The sequence below is a fragment of the Platalea leucorodia genome, assembly GCF_965183815.1.
Source record: "Platalea leucorodia genome assembly, chromosome: 2".
In the NCBI taxonomy this organism is placed as follows: domain Eukaryota; kingdom Metazoa; phylum Chordata; class Aves; order Pelecaniformes; family Threskiornithidae; genus Platalea; species Platalea leucorodia.
The window spans coordinates 7,750,378-7,772,483 of record NC_138824.1 but is presented as its reverse complement, the minus strand read 5'-3'; the positions used below and the strand labels follow the sequence as shown (position 1 = coordinate 7,772,483).

General features: G+C 36.4%; 1 protein-coding gene across 6 annotated transcripts in view; it reads right to left on the bottom strand.

Moving 5' to 3' along the window:
• The window catches only part of DLG2 (discs large MAGUK scaffold protein 2), a gene marked incomplete at both ends in the record, with an annotated part of 1,048,402 nt that overhangs the window by 346,964 nt on the left and 679,332 nt on the right, over positions 1 to 22,106 (bottom strand). For all 6 annotated transcript variants that reach the window (XM_082337994.1, XM_082337996.1, XM_082337997.1 and 3 more), the window contains one exon: positions 4,334 to 4,458. In XM_082337994.1, coding sequence (XP_082194120.1) covers positions 4,334 to 4,458 — 125 coding nt within the window. The remainder of the gene's footprint in view (positions 1 to 4,333; positions 4,459 to 22,106) is intronic.

Genomic DNA, 22,106 nt, shown 5'->3' with positions numbered 1-22,106 from the left:
AACTCAAAGCTTCAAAGAAACATGGTATTCAGCATTCAGAAAAAAAATAATTTTCAGTTAGTCCCAAGTTTTTTATAGTCACATTTAGCTAAAGTAATCAAATCCAAAATGAATTCTTTTGTATTCCATGAAATTATTTACTATATATTATTTACTATATATGAAATTATTTTCTATTTATTATATGGACATCATAAAAGATTCCACAGCTTTCTGTATTTTGCAAGATTAGGAGTTTGTGCAAGTGTACTCACTTAAAATGTCTTCTAAAATCTGAATTGTGCAGTGTATTGGTTCTTATACTAGTTCTTGAAGTCAGTGCATTTCAGGGAGGGAAATCCACTAAAGGAAAAAAACCCAGGAACTTAATCACCTTTGTTCCAGTCCCACACACAAGTTTTACATATAAGAATAATCTACAGAATCAGAGAACAATTCAGTTTGGAAGGGACCTCTGGAGGTCATCTAGTCCAGCCTCCTGCTCAAAGCAGGGCCAACTTGAAAGTTCAATCACATGACTCAGGACTTTGTCCAGATGAACTTTGAATCCCTCTGAAGACAGAGATCCCATAACCTCATGGAACCACCAGTTACAGTGCCTTACTATCCTCATTAAAGAGACTTCTTTTTTTCTCAGACCCAATTGGAATTTCCCTTATTGCAACATGTGACTGTCGCCTCTAGGTCTTCCTCTGTGCATCTCTGCAGACCTCCATGCTGGCCTTCATCGCCGCCAGGGCACACTGCTGACTCAGGTGCAAATTACAGAACCACAGTATCATTTAGATTGGAAAGGACCTCTTGAGATCACCTCATCAAACCCTCCCTGCTTAAGCAAGGTTAGCTAGAGCAGGTTGTCCAGGAACATGTCTGGTCAGGTTTTGAATATTTCCAAGGATGGAGACTCCACAACCTCTCTGGGCAACCTGTGCCCACAGTCAGTCACCTTCACAGTAAAAATGTGTTTCCTGATGTTCAGATGGCATTTAATCTGTTTTAATTTGTGTCCATTTTTTCTTGCCCTGTCACTGGGCACTACTGATAAGAGTCTGGCTCTTTTGTCTTCGTTCCCTCCCATCAGGTATTTATACCTGATATTTATGTACTTATAACTATAAATTGCCCACTGGAACTCCCAGGTCCTTCCCTACAAAGCTGTTTTCTAGCCTGCCAAACCCCACCCTCTATTGTAGCAGAGAGTTACTCCTTCCCAGGTGCAGGAGCTTGCATTTGTTTTTGTTGGACTTCCGTGAAGCTCCAGTTGACCTGCTCCTCCACTTCTCAACCCATATATACACATAAAAGATTTGCAAGGGTCTGTAGCATTAAGTCCATTTCTTGCAGGTCGCTTTCACAATCTCATTATTTGAAGAACTTTGCTCAGCTAAGTTAGATCAAAAGGACTTCATGTAAAATGCAGTAAAAGTGATTTTACAGGCTTTTATGATTTAAAAACAGGCAGTAGATTTAGAAGCCAGTTCAAACAGTCCACACTGCTATATATAGTGTATAGTTTTTCTGTCCATAAACACCAATCTCCCATTCTCAGGTTATTGCTATTCTTGGCAGATGTTACTGCGTGTTGTTGAGCTTTTGTTCCTATAGAGTGGCCTTAGCTGATAAACTCTCTGTTATGTAAAATTAATTATCATGTAAGTCAGCAGAGACTGCCCCGGGATAGCTCTTCTGTTCAGTGGCATATCAGTAACGATCACCGATACATACATTTTCAGGTGTTCCTAAAACATGACAGGATTGTCTTTGCTAGCATTGTTGCAAAGTGAAACCCACTTACCAGATAAAACAAGAAAAGGAGGAATCTTTCCCTGGGAAAAACGTTGTGAAATAAAATAAAGTCTCACCTTCAAAACTTACAAACTTGTTTATATGGAATTCCAGACAGAATTTTTTCTTGGCAATTGTGGTGAGATTTTTTTTAATTATTTCCACCATTTTGCTATAAAATACTGAAAAAGCAATGTTCTATAACATTAAAGCGTCATGTAAGTATGCAGCTTGTGTTTGACCGTAAGAGTGGGAAAGATGGGTTAGTGCAAATTCTCATGTACTACAATGTTTTAGAAGAGCTTGTGGGAAACTGAGGCAGAAGAAAAACACCTTTGAGCATTGAGGAGCATACAGAACTCCAGGTACTCCGTATAATAATTCATACCATGTGATATTCAGCTAAAAAAATTGAGATTTTCCTATTATTTAGGGTAAAACCCATGGGATTAAGTCAACCCATTTCCCTAATGGCAGTTTCAGAGACATATTTCAAGATGCTTGCCCTTTTCTTTGAAGTAAAAAAATTCTGCAGATCCAATTTGAACTAATTGCATTCAGATATTCAGTATTAATAAGAGAGGAGTTTGGTGTAAACTATGTTTACAAATGAGAATATGAAAAACCACCATGCCAAATACATACTTAACAATTATAACATTTTGCTTCAAAATGTGCTAACAAATACTATACTGTAAGAATATTATCTAAGTTTTAGTATTAAGATAACTATACTTGTACTACTAAACTTTTATTACAAAACACAAAGTTTGCCAGGTCTAATCTTAATATGGATTAATGAATTGCATTAGTATGCTATCTATCTTTTGTGGGTTTAGAAGGTCTCTCTAAGACCTTTAAAACACAGTAATTACTAAACATGAGCTAAATTTACACTAGTTAATTAGTCTAGCAATGAGTTATGAAATACTTGATTTCATACAAAGATAGCACAACAAAATACTGCAATGCCTTCTGTCTTCTTAATGGCTTAAACTAGAAAAGTTTTAGAAGAGTTTTTATTACTTTTGAAAAGATTTTTTTTTTTTTTTTTGTAAGGGATTCTGTCTTATTTGTAGAAAGGCAGATGCAGGTTTAAGACTCCCTTATGCTGTTCATCGTGTCAAATTTGATAGCGTGACTTCCAAATACTGCTATTTCCTCATGCTCTGTTTTGCATGAAGCTCATCTGGCTCAATGCAGACATTTACAACATGGATCACTACAGCTGAACTAGTTGAAGAAACTCCTTTTCATTTGAGTCACCAGTGAAAATACAGGCCCTTTTAAGATGTGATTCTTCTGTTCCAGTTTAGACATTGACTTTAGGATGAGATGAGTCACAACCTAGAAATGCTTAGGTTTTTCTTCACTGACTATTAGGAGACTCTAAGATGACTACCTTAGGGGTAGATAGATACATTTTAGTCATAAAGTTACGTGAGATTATTCCCACTCCTTTTGTCTACAGTCTTATTTAGACTGTAAATTCTTCAGGCACTGCCAACCACCATGGTTCCTCATCACTATTACAGTAAAAATAAGAATCGTTTCCAAAATCAGATTACTAACCTTGTATAAGAAATATCCAAAACTTGCTCTAAAAACTGGCCAACTCCCCCTACTTTTAACTTTGAATTAAAGGAAAAGGTTTTGGCAAAAAAGTTATTGTTACCATCTGGTCACATTTCATGAATTTTAGACCATCTGGTTTTGGCTAAAGCTCCCAGATCTTAGATTCCAGTGCTGAGATCATGGAAGCTTCAGAATTTTATCCCAAATCTTTCCAGCTAAATTACCTTTTTGGAGCATTAGCAGGCTTCGCGACTGGCAGATGGGTGGCAGTCTCTGCGGTAGACGGAAGCCTTTCTGCATTCAGTCCATAAGGAAAAAGAAGCACAAGAACACCTGTGGTTCCTCTTGGTTCCTCTTGTTTAAGAGATGTGCTACCATGTATTTGAGAACCACAAGTGACCTGTGTGTCCATTTCATGAGCTACAGCAATAGATTGCTCTGGAGGTGACTCAGAATATAATGCATAGCCATCGCATCCTCGCAGAGAAAAATAATATTTGGAAACAGAGGTAAGCACACCTCACTACTGCAGTCAAATAACAAGGAGCATCTCCAAATAGCTATGACTATTTAGCAATGGCTCTGTAGTTTGGAAAGTCTTGATAGGCTTAATGTATAACACCAATGCATAGTTCTTCAGCCATGAACATACAAAGACCAAGCAGAGAAGACTTTCATGCTGATATGCCTGTTTCTTCCTCCTGTCCCCATCTTGCCTTTTGTACTAAATGAAATTACTGGTACAAAGACGGAGGTGGCACCAGCAAATGCCCCTTTATACAGGACTTAACTAACCTTATTCAGTTCCTTTAAGCTACTTAAATCAGCTCTCTTACCTTAGCAGAAAGGAGACTCTGGTCATGTCATTTACCTCCCCTGACCCCGTGAAAGACCCAGTTCGCATTTGACTGCTAGAGAATAATTTATAACGATGCATTTTCTTTCCAAGCGTATATAATGAGTTAGTTTTTACCTGAGTCTTCCATCCTCTGCTGCAGCTCCTCCTGGTATAATCTTAGTAATGAATATCCCAGGATCATCCCCAATGTGAGGGTTATCTGTTCCTCCAGCAATACTGAACCCCAGGCCAGAATTCCCCTGAAAAAATAAAAAAAAGTAAATGCTAGATAAGAAATAAAAAATGTAAATGCAGATGCTAGATTTCTACAGAATTTATTTGTATTGCAAAGTTTCCTTGCTTCTTAAAGAAAGCACTTTATTTGGCAACACCATACATGAAGGTGGGTGACTCAGTCAGAAAAAATTAATTGTCAGTTAAAGAACAGAGGCTGCAAACACAAAGATTTCCCAGAGTTAATGGCAGAGTTAATGGATGCTCCTACAGAAACAGGATTTGACCTAAATTTAATTGTTTTCAAAAGCAGTCACGTAAATTAGCATCTGAACTCCAATATGAATTTATCCAAGTCAGCGAGAGCTAGAGGCTAAAAACACTTCAGAGCTTTGAAAAAACACTTTAAAAACCACAGCCATTTATAAACAGAAACAGTGAATAACATTTAGCTCTGAAGTATTTTAGTACACCATTTTCTGTTGAAAAGCGATCATTTTTCAGATTCACATGCTTTAAAAAAAACAAATCCACAAAACAAGATTATTTCTTTCATCTTACTGATTTGCTAGAATGAAATATTTGAAAGACACATTATGAGGGTCTACTGAAATAATCATACTGTTGCTTTTACTACTTGTGAGAATATCATGAAAGATAAATAGGCATGTACACACATACAAACACTTGCAAATTAAGTCACTGGTTTTTACATACAATTCAAACCCATAATTCTAATCCTTTTTTGGAAGTATATATTAGTTATTACACTTTTCTGTATAAACTAACATTATTTTTTGCAGGGGATTCTTTCTTATTTGTAGAAAGGTAGATGCAGGTTTAAGAGCCCCCTATCCATAGGGGGTCTTAAAATTCAATGCAATGCTCAATCCTTTAAGTGTCTCTCATCCCAAAGTCCCAAAATTTTTATAATTAGATATTTAGGTTTATCACAGTGATACAACACTATTGATATTGCAGAATATGTACACTACTGCAAATGAAATATGTTCAGGGCACTAAAAATACTTTTCTCTTATTTCATCAACTTCTCAGATTATTGGGAGTCTGTTTCCTTCACTGCTTCTTGTGGACAGGTGTCCAGTTCAGTCCCAATGAGAAGACTTACTAATAAAAATGGCACCTCTAATTTTTTTTTTTTTTAATTTAAATCTCATTTCTGTGTTTTTGAACTGTACTGCAAGTAGTAGGTCAGGCATGCAATGCATTTTGTGTGCGAAAGCCTGCATGTTGCCTGCCTGCAGCATGTCAAATTCTCAATTCTGTTATCAGTATTCTACATTCACAAGCGATCGAGTTCTCATTACTCAAGAGATGTACAGGCAATCTGCAGCTCTGCTATCAGCATATAATTGTGAATAAATTTTCAGTACTGAACTAATTTATAATCCAAGGAGAAGGATTTAGGACTACACATATCTTAATGCTTCTCAGCTAGCTGTAATGTGAAAAACATTATAATACTAAAACACTCTGTATACATTTTCTGTAGAGTTAATAAACATCTCCAGGCCAGCATTATAAATCTTTGATTTAATCTCCCCTTCATCATTAGGATCATCCCAGATTCAGGTTATTTTCCCAATATTTTAACAGATGCCTACGTATACAGTGCACTCTACACCAACATGCACTCTAAAAATACTTTAAGAATATTTTCTTGTAAGTTTTTCTATATATCATATAATTAATCAAGCTAATCTTCCAACACATAAAAATGAAAATTGTATACTTATACACACTTCAGGAAGCCTGAAACAAGAGCCTTAAAGCACTACTAAAACCAAGGACAAATTTCTAGAAAGCTTGAGTAAGTAATACTTGATTTTCAAGGAGAAAAAAAAACAACTAAAAAAATTAAAAAAAAATTATTGGGTTTATTCTTAACTCCAAAGAGATTTAAAAAATATGCAATAACCTGTGTTTCTGAATAGGGCTGGATTTCCAAATTCCCAAAACCTACTTTTAATAGGGAAAGAGGAAGAGCAGGGTAGCAAGGAGAAATCTGGACATAAGTTTTAGTTGGTTAGGGAACACAAATAGCTATATCATAATAAAAAAGCGTGCCTGAAGAGCTTTAAAAACCATCAAAGCTTGCCTGTTATGTGTCAAAGCTTGCCTTGTTATGTGGGGTGTACGTAGCTGTCACAGTTCTTCACATAAAGTTCATTAGATTTCTTAGCAGGAAATAATTTCTGAAAAGGTTTCACACTTTCCCTGTACTCTTTTCCTCCTACCATACTTTTTTCCATTAACTTTTTAGAGCTAAAAAGTATTGCAATGCTGACTGTAAGCAGTGATGTGGTAAAACTGCTACAGACTTCTCAGGAGAATCAGTGCTAGCCCTTGACATTTATCCATAAATGTGCATCTGTTATACTGCAAGACTATTCCGATTCTGCTCCTTAGGAATAACCGTTTAAAAGAACAGGGCAGCACTCCTCACTGGCACTTTTGTACCCAGAATATTTCAAGCAATTATTCTGGCTGCAGTCCTTGACTTGATCAACAGGATCTACAAGCTGTCACACACTAGCTGCCTCAGCAGCTAGGTATATCCCTGCAAGGCTTTCCTGCACCAGAAACTCCACTGCAAAACCCAAGAGCAATTACACAATTTTTTTCACTGTGGTTCTTGAAGGGCCTGCATTGGCTACATGGAAAAATCTTCTGCCTGTACTTCAGCGCATGGCCAACAAGGCTAACAACATGGCTACCATCATTCATGGGTAACTGGCCTTTTAAGAGCCTTGGGTTGAAAAATAATGCAATAGGAACATTCTGGTTAAAAGCTACTGTATTTCAGTTCTGAGTAGCAATACTGATGTACAGATCTCTCCTCTCCCCTTATGCTCCAGTGTGCAGGTTCATCAGCATATGGTTGTTAGATTAAAAACTCATTGTAGTTGACAAGCTGTAACTCCAAGTTCCAATTAAGTACTGTCTACTAGCACAACACTTCCTGAACCTTTCTTCAAGGGTTAGCTCCCCACCCTTTACTTTTTGCATCTCCTTTGTCCCCATCCCAGAATAAAAGTGTGTGTTAATTATCTTCACAGCTTTTCTTGGCATATCTCTGTCTCCCTGTCATTTCATGTTAACCAATGAAAATATGTGCCTTCCCTCAGCCTAAAACAACAGCTGAACCATCACTTAGCCACTGCTTTTTCCAAGGTGGAACATTCATGCTTTCTCTCATGCTGACTCTCATGTTTGGGAGTGGTTCCCCATAAATATCTGTCAAGTTAATTCACTGTCATCTTTCTATTCCAAGCCTTACTTCTCTTGGATGCTTACAAAGCAAGTTAACAATGAGCTCAGAGGCCTGGTGACAATGCAGATAAATGTTTAATAAGAACTAATAGCAGCTGATACAGAGGAGAAGAGGTGTAAAGCAACAGAAGTCGTCTTCCTTTGGGATACTCCATTGATACTTTTTAATTGAGATTCATATTTAGGCCTAAATATGCTTGCCTGCTTTGTTTTAGGATTCTTCAGTAGAAGAGATTTACCCAAAAATCCCGAAACATTTGTAGGGGACAAAAAGCTCTGAACAAGTCTCAGACCTACTAACTTTAATGACATAGCTCAAACATCATTATTTGCATGTCCAAATATTTTATGTTGAATTCATATTAGCTAAATTATCTTTTGACCTAAATCTTGCCATCTCTTTGTCCAAGTACTCAATTGCTACTACTATAAAACCCTCATATAATTAGATACTGACTATACAGGGAAGATTTGCATAAAATTACTCAGCCATAGATGTATGAATGTATTTTTTTAATTGTTAGTTTAGTTTCTTACTAGCTTCCCTACCTTTTATTGCAAGGCTTCAGTCATGCACACAGCCTGACAAAAAGCTTAGCATAGTACAACATGCCCAGTTAGCTTAAAAAAATGTTGCCTCAGTTTCCTTCTATTCATGCTGGATATCTCATGCTTCTCAGGGACTTACCATCAAGCTCAAATTTCTCTCTTGACTCAGCTTTATTTTTCAAACAGAGAAACTTAGGTCAAACTACCAAATCAAAATCATTTCTCCCAGCGCAGCCCCGGAGGCCTCCCTCCTGTTCTCTGAAGGGAAGGTCAGTACTTCTTCTTAAGGTTTACTACACAAGCCTGCCTCCTTTATGCCTTTCCCAGATGGGGCTTTGCACCTCCACGAGGATCACCTGAGTTCTTTATAGCTCAGCCCGTGCAGGGAAGAGGCCTGGCCATAATTCTTCTGGCCCTGGAGGGGCAGGCAACCTCCAACACAGACAGTATCACTTCAGATGACTGGTGTTATACCTTCTGCCAACACTGAAACACAACACTTAGGGTCAGAATAAGATGATGGATGATTCACATGCCAGGGAAAGAAAATAAAAATTGCGAGTTCTGGCCAGTTTGAATCTCTTCCCTCAAGACTTGTTATACTGCCAACATAAATATCACAAAAATAAAGTAAGAATCCCCACCAGGTAATGGTTTTGGGTAGCCAGAAGGCCATCCTTCTTCTTACTTAGCCTTCCATCTTGCGTTCTTCTCCTTTTACACACCACTATGAGCAGCCATATAACAGGCTGCATCTTCGTAGATTGCAGCATTTTTATTGTGCCAGAGAGTGACCCTCAGAAGTGCTCTACACTGACTTCCGTGGAAACAGAGTTAAGTCGACACTAAGACTTTCTGAAGTTATTTTCCCATGACGTTACAGTTCTCCATGGATGATAGCCTTCCTTACAGTTCTACAAATTATTTCCTCCTTATTGTATCTCATTTTTTTCTTGTCTTATCTCATTTTTTCTGCTCAAGAGCTGCATTTTGTTTCAGAGCAGATTTTGATTACAAATGATGTAAACTCATTCAGTCTTTAACAAAATCACAGAATATAAGCCAAAGAAGCAAAAATGAGATCAGAAATGCACATCAAGGGCAGACTGAGTTTTTCCCTATATAAGGGTCAAGTGATTTGTATTTGACCACACTAAATAAGCATACCACAATGACATAGAAGTTGTTCTCCATTTTAATTTCTCTTTTTTTTTTTTTATTCTAATCAATAAGATGACAGCAGAACCTAGTGTTTGACACCAGCTTCACACAGAGTCTTTTTGAATGACTTAATTACTTCAGTGCTCCTAAAAGAATTTCTGATAATCTTCTGAAGTGACATGATTTTGAAGCTCTCTGGCATTTAAGTTAGAAAAAAAATAGACATGAATTGCACAGAATTCACTTAACTATTGCTGCAACCTCACCCTCTCATGGCAGCGTACCAGGAAGCCTGTTTCACAGAATCCATCAGTCAGCAAAAAGTCCAAGACAGAATGAGGATGGTTTCCAGAGGTTGAAAGCTGTTTCAGGTGACAACACATACGCCCACAGTCTCTATTACTGAAATGATCCTTGTGTTTATATTTTTTTTTACTTAAAGGTTTAAGGGAGCCGTTTGCTTAGCTGTTAAGGAATACAAGTTAGTGTTAGTAAAGCTGTAATGTGCTGAACTATGCAAATAATAAATAAATAGTAGTATGTAAATAAAAGAATTGACATAAGTCAAGCCTACAATGCTTGACCGGTTTCAAGGGTTTTGTCCAAGAACATCAAGTTTCCATCATATAAGATTGTTTTCCTGCTTCACAGTAAATTTAAATCCAAACGTAGTATCACAGAAATGTATGATAACTCTTCCATTAGGCCCTAAGAAATGCTGTTTATCAGTAAATACAAGGGAAGTTAGGAGTGCTCACAGCATATATGTTTGTGGATGAAGCATTCAAGTCCATTCATGAGATCATGTAAAAGAGAATCAAAATTCCTGACCCTCACTGCCTTTGTGAGCTCAAACTTGTTGCTGTTTCTTTGTGGGAAGTTTTATTGCTTGGGGAAGAGAGGAGAAAGGGAGAGGGCAGTAATAATATACATCTGCAAAGTGCTTCAAACACTTGAACAAAAGTGATAGGGGAAAAATGGTTAATTGGATAATAAATAACTTAAATTGTGATTTGTAATCTTGCAATAATTCTGTTCCCCTATAAAATTTTGAGATTTTAAAAAAAATCTTCTCTTGCCAAACCACGTGTTTGTAAGAAGCAGAATTTTATGTATTAATAAAACACAAACAGAAAACATTGCCTATGTTTTTTATTCCTAATAGTTTACCTAAAATACTTATAATTTTATCTCAAGATGTTTGTTTGTTTTGGTTTTGTTGTTTTTTTTTTTTCTTTCTTTCTTTTTTTCCTGTAGGCTTCTTACTTCTACTCTGGTGTTCACAGCCAAATTTGTGGAATACTTTTCTCTCACACATCTTTTACAGATGGCTTTAAAGTATGAATTGCTGCCTAAATTTGCAGTTTTTGTCAGAACAAGTTTAGTCAAGAGAAAGCTCACAGAATGATAGCTGACTCATTCCTAAATACATGCTATATATTTTTTTCTGTCTTCCTCTATTATAACTTTCAGACACTCTATCAACTTTGTTACTTGATACTCTTTAAAAAGTTGTCTGTTGAATTTTACAATGGGAATTATCCTTCAGCTTTTTAAGAGCACTAATGATCTGTAAGTTCAGTAAATTCTAACCTTTCTTTAATCTAAGCAATGCTGGTTTTCGCTTGTTTATGCAAAATTTCAAAATATTTTAATACAAAACTAAGTTATATCCTCTGAAGTCAGTGTAGACTTGGTATGCATTTGACAGAATTTCAGAATTTGACATATATGCATCAAAATCCTAAAGCTTTTCAGCTTGGGCTGCTACAGGCAGGGCACTTTCTCACTCTGTGCATGTAATGCACACTTTTCTGATGGTGGTATTGGCTTAGGAATTCTGTTGTTTTAGTTAAAAAGGAGATTTACTTGTTTTTACTTTTCAAGTTTTCTAATGCAGCACCTTCCTGTAAGTAAATGTTGCTGTGAGGAAATACTAATTCATAAACTACTGTTGAGTTTATTGCAGATTGTGGAAAAACATGTCCCTTGCTTTAACTATGTAACATACTCTGAGACACATAATTTGGAACTTGCCTTTTTTATACATTTTAGTAAGTTATTTTAATCACTCTGTACTCATTTTTAATTTTTACAATTCTGCTTAAGTGAAGTCATACTTCTGAAACCTTATGAAAAGTAAAATATGAAAGCGATACTTGTTTTCTACAGATATTCAAAACAGTTTGACTGGAATACTCAGCAAATTTTTGTTTTGTCCAAAATTAATCTCTCACAGGATACCTTTTTAATAACAAAAATGGTTTTACAGAACAGCAGTCCCCGAGTCCTGGATGAGGCTGCTACCAGCTTTGTTCCCTTTAGGGTTATTCCCTCAGGATACTTCCGTTTCAGATGAAAAAACCCAGCACCTTCTCCCATGAGAGAAAAAAAATAACACCTCCTTCCACAAACCACATTCATCCTTGTTCTACGATATTAGGTTTCTCCAAGAACTACTCAACAGCATGAGAAAGTGAAAGCTGAGAATGAGTCAAGCTTAGAAAACTGTAGGGAATTAATTTCTTTGGCAAGAGACAGGGGAAAAAAAAACACTAAGAGCTGTGGGGCAAGAAGAGTGAATCAAGTAACATAGTCTACAAATGAGACAAATGATTGAAAACTCTGACTGTAATTGGCAGTCATGGGAGGATTAGATACAGACCAGGATTTGCTGCTGCTCTGAAATAGTCCTTAACAGGCTTTCTCTTTTTCTCGGTGCTAAAGCAGGTAAGATTACTTAGTTTGGCACCTAAGATGGTTATATGGAGGGAATACCTCTAGATATGCCAAGCCCAAGAAGAGGATGATAATCTGAGATTGCTGGAAAGATCAGTGAGTGCTAACTACTTCTGCAGACTTTGTTCAATAATATTTTTCTCCACAAAGTACTTCTCACCTGAAAAATACAGCTCTCCTTTATTCACCTGACAATGAAGCAATACAGAATTTTTTTCTACCTTTCACTCAGCCATGCTTAGTTTAATGGCACATATATAGTGGGGGTGTTTTACCCATCACTCAGCAATGCCCAGCTCAGCAGCACACAGCCACATTGCTAACAACAGCTTAACATGTTAATGCCTCATCCCACTGAAATGAACAGGTGATTTTATAATATGCAAAACACTTCCATCTAATTCAGGATTTTGATAGAAAATGTTTGTTAAACCCACCTACTCAAGACTCTAAGATCTTTAAGACAAGACAGTATTCTGCTTTGCAATTCTTTCACAATCTGGCGTTTATATTAGCATCGGTTTTATATTCTGAAGAGTGTGATACATGCTAAATAACCAAACCGTTTCCTGCCGTACAGTATGTGGTTCTTTGGCCATCTCCCACTCTGATACTAGACCTTTATAAACCTGCCACATCTAATCCTGTCTTGAGACTTAGACCATTCCAGCAATGTTTTCAGGTATTTGCACGTGCTATACTATACTATACGTGTACTGTGTTTTATCCAAAGCTCAAGTTTCCAAAGCCTAAACATCAAAGCCACATTTCTGTCTCATTCAGAGAACAAGGACATTTACATATTTATCAGAGTGCTGTTGAACTCTTTTGTACTTTCAAATCTACCCAAGAGTAACATAATTCATGAAATTCTCACTTCTCCCACATATGCTGGCACACTCCCCAGAGTCAGAGTTTTGAGACTCCATAGTTACTTTACGCTCCATATGGCACAGATTTTCATCTCTCACGGTGCCATTTGTTGTTTTCAAGCCCCTTATCAGGTTCAGCACATTCATTACAAAACCACAATACACACAACTACAACTGCTTTGACTACAACTTTTCGTACGCTTACTCTCACTTGTTATCTGTAGAGGGATATTGTTCTCTCAGCTCTGCCCAGATGAAGTACAGCATTCAAGAAGGAGATTTTTAAGAAAGATCCAATGGATTTGGCTTTTCATAATACGTGTGAAATCTACAACACTGTAAACCAGCAAATCTAGACAAGGAATGAAACCACTACCAAAGTGAAGTAATCTCTTGAAAAAATGCTAGTGTGTCCTCTGCCTGTATAGAGATTGATGCAAAAGGATAGATGTGAACTCTCTTCAGGTTTGGTTTTCACTATTGCATCTCTATTAAGCTCACATTAACAGCTTCTGAGCTGTGACAAACATGTATGCCTACCTTTTTCTTCAACGTGTTTCTCATTCTGCTTCAGTATTATCTGTAGGGATAGTCTTTCCCAGCACCATGGGAGCATCATGACCTTGCCTGATCTGTCTCATACGGAAAAGTTAGGCAAAATACGTCCTCTTTTAGTTAGCTACATGCAATGAAAGCAAACAAATGCACAGAAAACACAGTCTGATGAGTAGCTGAAAAGCAGTATGGGAGAAAACTAAATATCCAAAATGTTTCATCAAAACACAGATGTATGTTCTTTGGAGGTGGCAAATGCTGGTTCTGGGGAGTGAAAGGTTTCACTTCACTTGAAAAAAATCTTTCGTTGTCATATTGTGTCACTCCAGGCTAGCACTAGACTTCCCATCAACCAGACCCTGAGAGCTTTCTGAACTCCCAGGACTATACAATCAAAAGTGAAAAAATCAGATCAAGGAAAGGAAAGCACCCACTAAGTGATAATAGTAACAAGACATAAGGGGGGGTGGGAAAGAATAGGAGTAAAACACCGACAGGAATTGAAAGCGTAGTAAAGTTTGTTCAAGAGACAGGCTACTTTTAAAACTTTGACATGATCATCACAGAAACTTTCACAATGCAATTATCTGCAAAAACTGAAGAAATTAAGAGATGTTTAAATGTAACTCTATGACGGAAGTAGACAGTCACATTCTGTACAAGGACTTAGGGAACAGAAACCTGATTTTACTGAAGCTCTGGAAACCAACAGGGTTTCACCACACACTGATAGCGATTAAAAGGAAAGAAGAAAACTCCTACTGATGACTTCAGTTCCTTTCTAAAGGATGACACCTCTCATCCCTTTCTGCTGATAATTCAGGGCTATGAAAACCCCAATGGGTATCTTGAGACTATGTGGAAACTCCTTGGTTAAACCAGTTTGTAGCTCTAAGTCTTTGTGTTGAAAAACTGCTGCATGCCTAAATGGGTTTATTTGGACAGATCGCACAATCACTAGCATTGCTTTGTAAAGCACTTAGGGGAATTTGAGACTCCTTGACTTTTAAAGGTGCTGGAATAAACCCAAGTTCTAAGCTATTGTCTAAGCTATTGTTCTTTTCCATTTGACTGTCATATTCACAGATATGAAATGAGTATATTTAGTTGTTCTCATCTTGTGATTTATTTTTTAGCATACTTTTAACATATTATAGCCCAACAATTTCTTGGGTTATATTTCTTTACTGAAATACATATATGGTTAGTCATTTAGATTAAAATTCTGGAATGTTTATGTCCATTATAAGATTCTGATAATCTTTTCTTTCCAGCTCTTATTCAATCTTACATCAAAGGAAATGCATGAGTAAAACTCTTAATTTGCCTTCTTATTCAAAATCATGATCTTCGGGGCATGTAATCTGGAAGAAAAAAGCTAAACTATTAATGAACTAAAAGGCCCTTAAGGCTTTCAAGTTCAAGCACAAATCCTAAAGGCAAATGACTGAATATTCTTGCTATTGCATCACTTACCTTGCCATCATTGTGCTACTCTAGTGGCTAAGCACACAGAGCTTAGCGTTACCTTCCCTTTTAATACCCATTAAAGCAAGCTTTTGAAACACTTTCTTATTTTGATAACACTTAAGACTTTTCTTTTAGGCCCCGTAATGCTCAACTATAGATTCAACTGAGAAGAAATACAAAGGACAAATAACATAAAATGCAATTCATTCCTCTTTGTTTTTCACAGACACACATCTAAATCTCATCATTTTTTCCAGCTTTGTGCTGACCTAATTTTATTGTAACATTTCATTTCAGTGTCCATTTTGTTTCTTATTCTTAGCAAACCTGACTGGCTATGACCCTGAACAATCTGACATAGCTTCAAAGCTGTCTGTCTCTGAGCAGGAGCTTGGACTAGATGACCTACACAAATTCCTTCCAAACTGAATTATTCTCTGCTTCGATGAAATACCAGTGTCACAAATAGAAAACAAGTTTTCAAAATCCGCTGCCAGCCTAGAAATAGTTCAGTCACTAAAAACTTCTCTTCTAAATTTTATCTTAACAATTACATTATATTTATACATTTTGCATGGATATGTCCTACAAAAATTCCTTTTCCAAGATTTGTACCTGTACATTCGTAAGTGCAGAGGCTTTCTTGATGTGGTCTCTATGAAAGTCAGATGAGACTTATGGCTAAAACTGTACCTTGAATAACTTTCACACAGTTCTTTGAAACTAAACAAATTAATTTTGTCACATGAGAAATGCAAAGTTCCTTTACATTAGAAAAATATATTCTACAGGTGTCCTTTGGGAGGAAGAAGGGAAGAGGAATCTTTAACCATGTATCTGTTTCCCAAACTTGGCTAAAACCATTCCTTTACCGTTCCTTTACTTACATCAACATTTGTAAAATGTTTGGTATTGTGCTGAATACAGTATGCACATATATAAATAAATACACAGAACACTGTGCAACAGAACTAGACTACCATTCCCAACAATATTCATATAATAACATATAATACCAGGTATTACTTTTTGTTCAAAATTCAAAGGAATTCTAAATTCCCATGTCCTACTTCAGGTATGTGTCATGGTAATGAATCATATTGAATCATATTAAAAATTTCCAGGATAAGTTAATAACAATTTTCAAGTTTAGTAACATTATTTTAAAGGTGGCTGTCAGTGATTCATTGGCAGCGAATAATGGTCTTGTGATTCATGGAAAAAGAAAATCCTCTCCTCCCCAGCTGTACAGATACCACTTTTGCCATTTTGGAGGTGGTAGGAAGACAGGCTGAGGAACAGAAAGAATCTAAGGCAAGATTCTTACCAGATGAACGGTAGTTAGACTAGAAGTTGACCAATGTACACTTTTTAAGAAGAAAAGCAAAAGCCAACAAAGACATTTTCACTTGATCTCAGACTCTCTATGGAAAGATCTCAGACTCTCTATGGAAAGATCACAGCCCGAGATGCCTCTGGGTCACAACACAGATGCTCCTCAGACAGATAAGCCTATTTAAGTATAGTAATAAGTTTGATGAGTGGAATTTTCAGAAGAATCAAGCTATTCCTATTCATGTCTGATAGAATTAACACCTATTTCAAAAGAAACAGCTGGGCTACAAGTAAATGCTTTTGAAAATCCAGTCTTGTCTGAATCCCATTTTATCTGAATTCCTTAACATTTCAGGTCTAGTTTTCTTAGTATTAGCAGTAGCTTTTCGATCACTAAAGACCTTTTTTGGTTGATTCCTTTTCAAAGGAGCCACTCTCAGAAATAAAGCTGAAATTCCTGTCACTGGTAGCATGAAAAAACATGAGTCTACTTCTACTGTTTCTGAAATGTATTCCACATTCACCCCACCAGCCAGTAAACTAACAATGCAAAATAAAACCTGGAAGAAATAGTCCTTCAGAAAGGGAAAAGGACTCTGTGTCTATACTTCAGCAATACAAATGGATTTGAAATTTTACTCATAAAATAGTCACAGAAAAATAAGCAGTGTGCCCCTGATAGTATGGCCTCCTACACTAACTTTACTTTTCAACAGTACTGCATAAATTCAGAGAAGGAAGCAATTTCAGTAGAAAGGAAAATTATTACTAACTCAACATTTGCAAGTACCCCAGCAGTGAAACTTTCCCTCTCTGTTTTTGTCATGAACATGCATATTAACTATTGCCATTTCAAGACTTTTTAATTCCCATACCCTCCTCCTAAAGGAGAGAGAATTCTCACACCCCCTTCAGAGCTAAGGAATTGTAGTGGGCTTTGAAGCAGGGCATTACTCTACTGACATCCTAAAATCCTCATGAATAACACCCCTAAAATCCTGATGTATAACATCAGCAGAATATATTGAGCTGTAAGAATGAGAAATGATAAACATATCTTTTTTGGATGATTGTATATTTTTGTACAAAATTTGCACACCCATTTTACCCATTTTTTTAAAACATGTTCAGTAGAACATCTTCAATTAGGCTAGGCATGCTACATACCCTCCCTATATACTGTACAGAAGGAGATGCTTCTGCATTGCAATTCATCAACATGCAAATTGGTGCAAGTCAAAATGTTTCACATACATTTATCAGTTGCAATCAACCTTCATTTAATAGTTTCTTAGTCCTGGCATGCAATTTATGCTCTAAAATGAGAGAGAAAATTGAGGTAAGAAAGGGTGTTAAAAAGCAAGAAAGAGAGGAATGAGATCAGAATAACCAGCAGGTCGTTGATGAGGAACTCATCTGTGCTCCAAAACCTGAACCAAACTACTGTTCTGGAACAGGCACCACTGGGGTTTACATTTCAAAGGAGTGCCTTAATCACCAGGCACACTATCTCTGATCTAATGAATATATAATTGTATATTCAAAGTGGAACAGGTCCAACAGGAGAAAGACACACCTCAGCAAAGCTAGGCATTCATCATGGACAAATCCCTGTTACACATCAGGCAGAGGAGGCATGTCAATCCCATTTTCCCACACCCTGCGTAAGTGTTTTTATGATGATTGTGAATCCTTTTCCTTTCGCTGTACATATTTCCCCCAAGAAAACTTGTGAAAGATAATAAATTTCTGCCAGAGTGCTGTGGAGGTAAAAAAAAAAAAAAAAAAAGATACCTCAAAAAAGTTTGTAGCATAACATTTCACATCCAACTCTCACCCTGCCATCAGTGATATATAGCCAAAGGTAGAAACAATTAGGAGAGACCATGGCTGCTACCTTGGCTGCCTTTTCTCAAGATTCCTTCTGGAAATTCACTACAGAGATAGTAGGTATTGCTCCAAAATATTTAACACAAGGAACTGGTATTATTTGTATTAATACATATTAAATATTTATTTTTCTTGTCTCAGATTTGTATAAAATCCTATTCAAACCACAAGCACGGTCATTTTAAGCATTAAACATCTCCCCATTCCCATGATATGCATCAACTTAATCTAGAGTCACACACATATTAATGCATATACGTCTTCTACAGTACATTGTCCTTATACTCTGTAAAATCCACGCACTTCATTCTGCATCAGAATTTTATTTTGCATGCCTAAGTATACTTGTATAAATTTGCTGCTAATAATGGTAATGTCCTTAAAAAAGCAAGGGTGTGACTGCATTTTCCAGCTGAAATAAGATTTCTCATTAAAATTCTGTAGCTAGAAAAGAAATTGCATATTGTCATGGCAATATAGTCTACTCATTAGCAAATGTATGTGAAAGGTAAAAATCCATCAAAGAAAAATTGTAAGTATCACATGGAATTAATTTCTAACATCTGTTGAGGTTTGTCATCGTCTCCAAAGTTATCCAGGAAAAATAAAAAAGGATCCATGCAAACGTTACAGACATTTGTTATTAAGAAACTAGAGGAATACAGATAAGCATAATCAAAAGAATCTCTCCACTGAACAGCACTTGGGAGGTACTGTCACAGATTGTAATACAAGAACTGGCCAAAACATCCATGCTCTTGTTTTATGCCAAAGCTGACACCCTAGGAAGGATTTAGATTCTGAATAAAAGCAACAATCAGTGAGTTAAAAAACAGCTTTTAAACAAATGAAATGGCTATTAAAGGCTGCTCCTAAGGGAAAAGAACTTAAAGATATTTGTTTTCTCAGTGATCAGATGCGGTGGGATACATGAAAGAGGGGATGGCTGTTTTATGTGTATCAATCCATTTCAATGCCTGCCTCAGCTTTCTCTATACAGCAATGTCACTGCTTTAACAACATCTGAAATGATACATAGTTTTGGTGTACATCAAATATACACAAGCTTTCATTAAAGTAAAATAAAATCCTTCATTTCTGGCAAAGTTTTTTCCTATGATGAGAAATTTGGAAATGAGGCGGGGGAAGTGGGACATATCCTGACCCTTTTTTCTTGATTCTTTTTAAATATAAATTCAGGTGGGACGTTTGGCAATACAGCTAGTAACAACTTACAGAATCCTGACGCATACGAATCTCCCCCAGATCTTTCCCTCCTGCAGTCACTTGCATGAGTAAGGATTTATAAGGTTTAAAAGCTTTCTCTCCTACAAGGTGGAGATAGCACAAGAGGACAAAAGCACACAATGATGGGCAAGTATTAGCCTGTCCCCTCCACCTATTCAGGATTTAGAAACATGTCATGGGCTTTGCCTATTCTGAATTATTACAACTACATGCATCAGCACAGAGCCAATAATAAATGTCAATGCATTTAATGATTTAACTCTTTCAAGCCACAGAAATATAAAACTAGAAAAAGAAATTATTTCATAATTACGTAGTTATACAAAGAAAGTAAATTTTAATTCTGATTACGAATTCAGTTCAGTGACACAGAAACATTGTAGTTACTCAATGTTGAATTCATTCACAAAAATACTAATATTCCACAATGTGTATTACAATTAATTTAACAAGTGGCTACAAGGAAGTTCTCTGTAGAGTTCAAAATATGCTATCAAAACAACAAATGTAAAAACAATAAGAGGATTTGGAATAAGACAAACTTCTGAAGCTTTTGAAAGTGAATTAAAAGTTTTGTGTGCAACTCTACTAGACAAGTTTTGAACTTGAGCCTCAAGCAATTGCTAGATCTGTGCCAAAAGCTGCAACATGATACTGAGATTTGAGAGAGATAATTTTACATGTAAATCAACATTACAGTAGACAAATTGAATGCTTGAGCACTCAGGTAAAAAATATTTGATTTGACCCTTTCTAACAAGCCTGATTTTACAAATGCTCTGTCTTTGAGCCTACACCACCACCACATGTGCCAACACCAAAGACAGAATGGACATGTTTGGCATCATTGCCCACCCTCTGTTCTCCCAAAGTGCTCAATATTAATTTTGAGACAAGATGCTTACAGAACTTTGTTTCATTTAGATCCAAATGTTTCTGCAAAACTCATTTTAAATTGTTTTTAAAAAGTTATTTTCCAGTCAAATTTAATGATAATGAACGGAGCACTTTGGTAAAACTGAGCAAACACATGTAACTAACACACTTACTTACTCATTTCACTAAGAAATGCCTTTGTAAAACTTACTTACTGACTTACAAGAAGTAATTAATCTTTTCCCACTCTTACCCTGCTATCCACAATGATGCCTAATTATTAGGATTTTTTTAACTGCAGCACAAAGATGAAAATCATTATGACAGTTAACAAAAACATTTTCCTTTCAACAAAGTAGCATGGCATACACAGAGTAGCAAGTCAGACTGCTTCGTTAGAAGCATTTAGACAACACAGCCAGCAAATCAAGAAAATTTCAAATCTAAACTTAAGTTTGTTCTGCATTATCAGTGAATGCATATTTGTGTGTGAGTCATCCACAGAGAGTGAACCCACAGCACAGACAGAACAAGTGCTACGAATACCAAATTTCAAAGTGTACAGTGTTTATCCACCATCTGTCGTTCAAGATTTCCATAACCATATTTCATAAAACTTTTCAAATTTAAACTTACTCTGTCAACTTATGAAATAATATAAAAGGGGACACTTGTTTTCATGTAATTTCACTGCAAACTTCTCCAAACAAGGCATTGAATTGAAAGGGGGATTATTTTTTTGGGGGTAAATAAAATTGAAAGGGAAGAATATGAGCACATGGAAACATGATTAGACCCCTAATTATCTCAAAGAAAAATACCCCAGTGAACGTACAAGATTTCCTCCAGGTTTCATGTCAAGCTCAGTCACTAAAAACAGATAAAAACAATGGCCCTCTTTCTCAGCTTTGCCCAGTATAAAAAATTAAATTCATCTCTATTTAAAGTTGTCACAAAATAGACTCCCTATTGAAAAATAAGAAATTAATTTAAACTAGTTGTACTGGTTCAGCATTAATGGTATGTTTCCAGAAACCCTCTCTCTTGCCCACCTGCTGAAGATCCAGTAAGCCAGCTTTTCAAAGGAGCCAGTCTGCAATGTATAAGCTCATGAGAATGCTTAAATCATTAACAAACAGTGTTTCCTGGTGGAAATGTGGCCAGGGAATACTGTACTGCAAAAAGCAACAGACAAGTATTTTCAGAGATATAGCACCTTCCACAGCTGTGGCAAATCTTCAGTGAAACTGCTTAAAGGTATTCCAACTTCAGGAATGAATCCTGTACTTATTTACTCCACATATACTTCCTCTGTCAAGAATAATCATATTGATTTTCCACAGGTAAAAAAAATTTGGATCAGGCTCCTACACTGAATATCATCTTTCACATACATGGTATCCTACTCTACTCTCTCAGTAGGACAAATTCAAGATCAGTTAGTATTGATCAGTAGTGTACAGTTAGTCTTCAGCTCTGTTTCCCTTTCTTTAATAAAGTCTTCACAACATTTTTACCCTCTCCCCAGTGATTAGAAAGACTATTGCGTTGACTTAATCAGGCCATTCTTCCTCATCATGCCTGCAACTATTTTATTTTTTTCTTTATAGTAGAGTAATTGACTCCTGCATAACAGTTCTAACACAAAAAATCAGAAGATTAGTTCATCTGAGCTTGCTCCTAT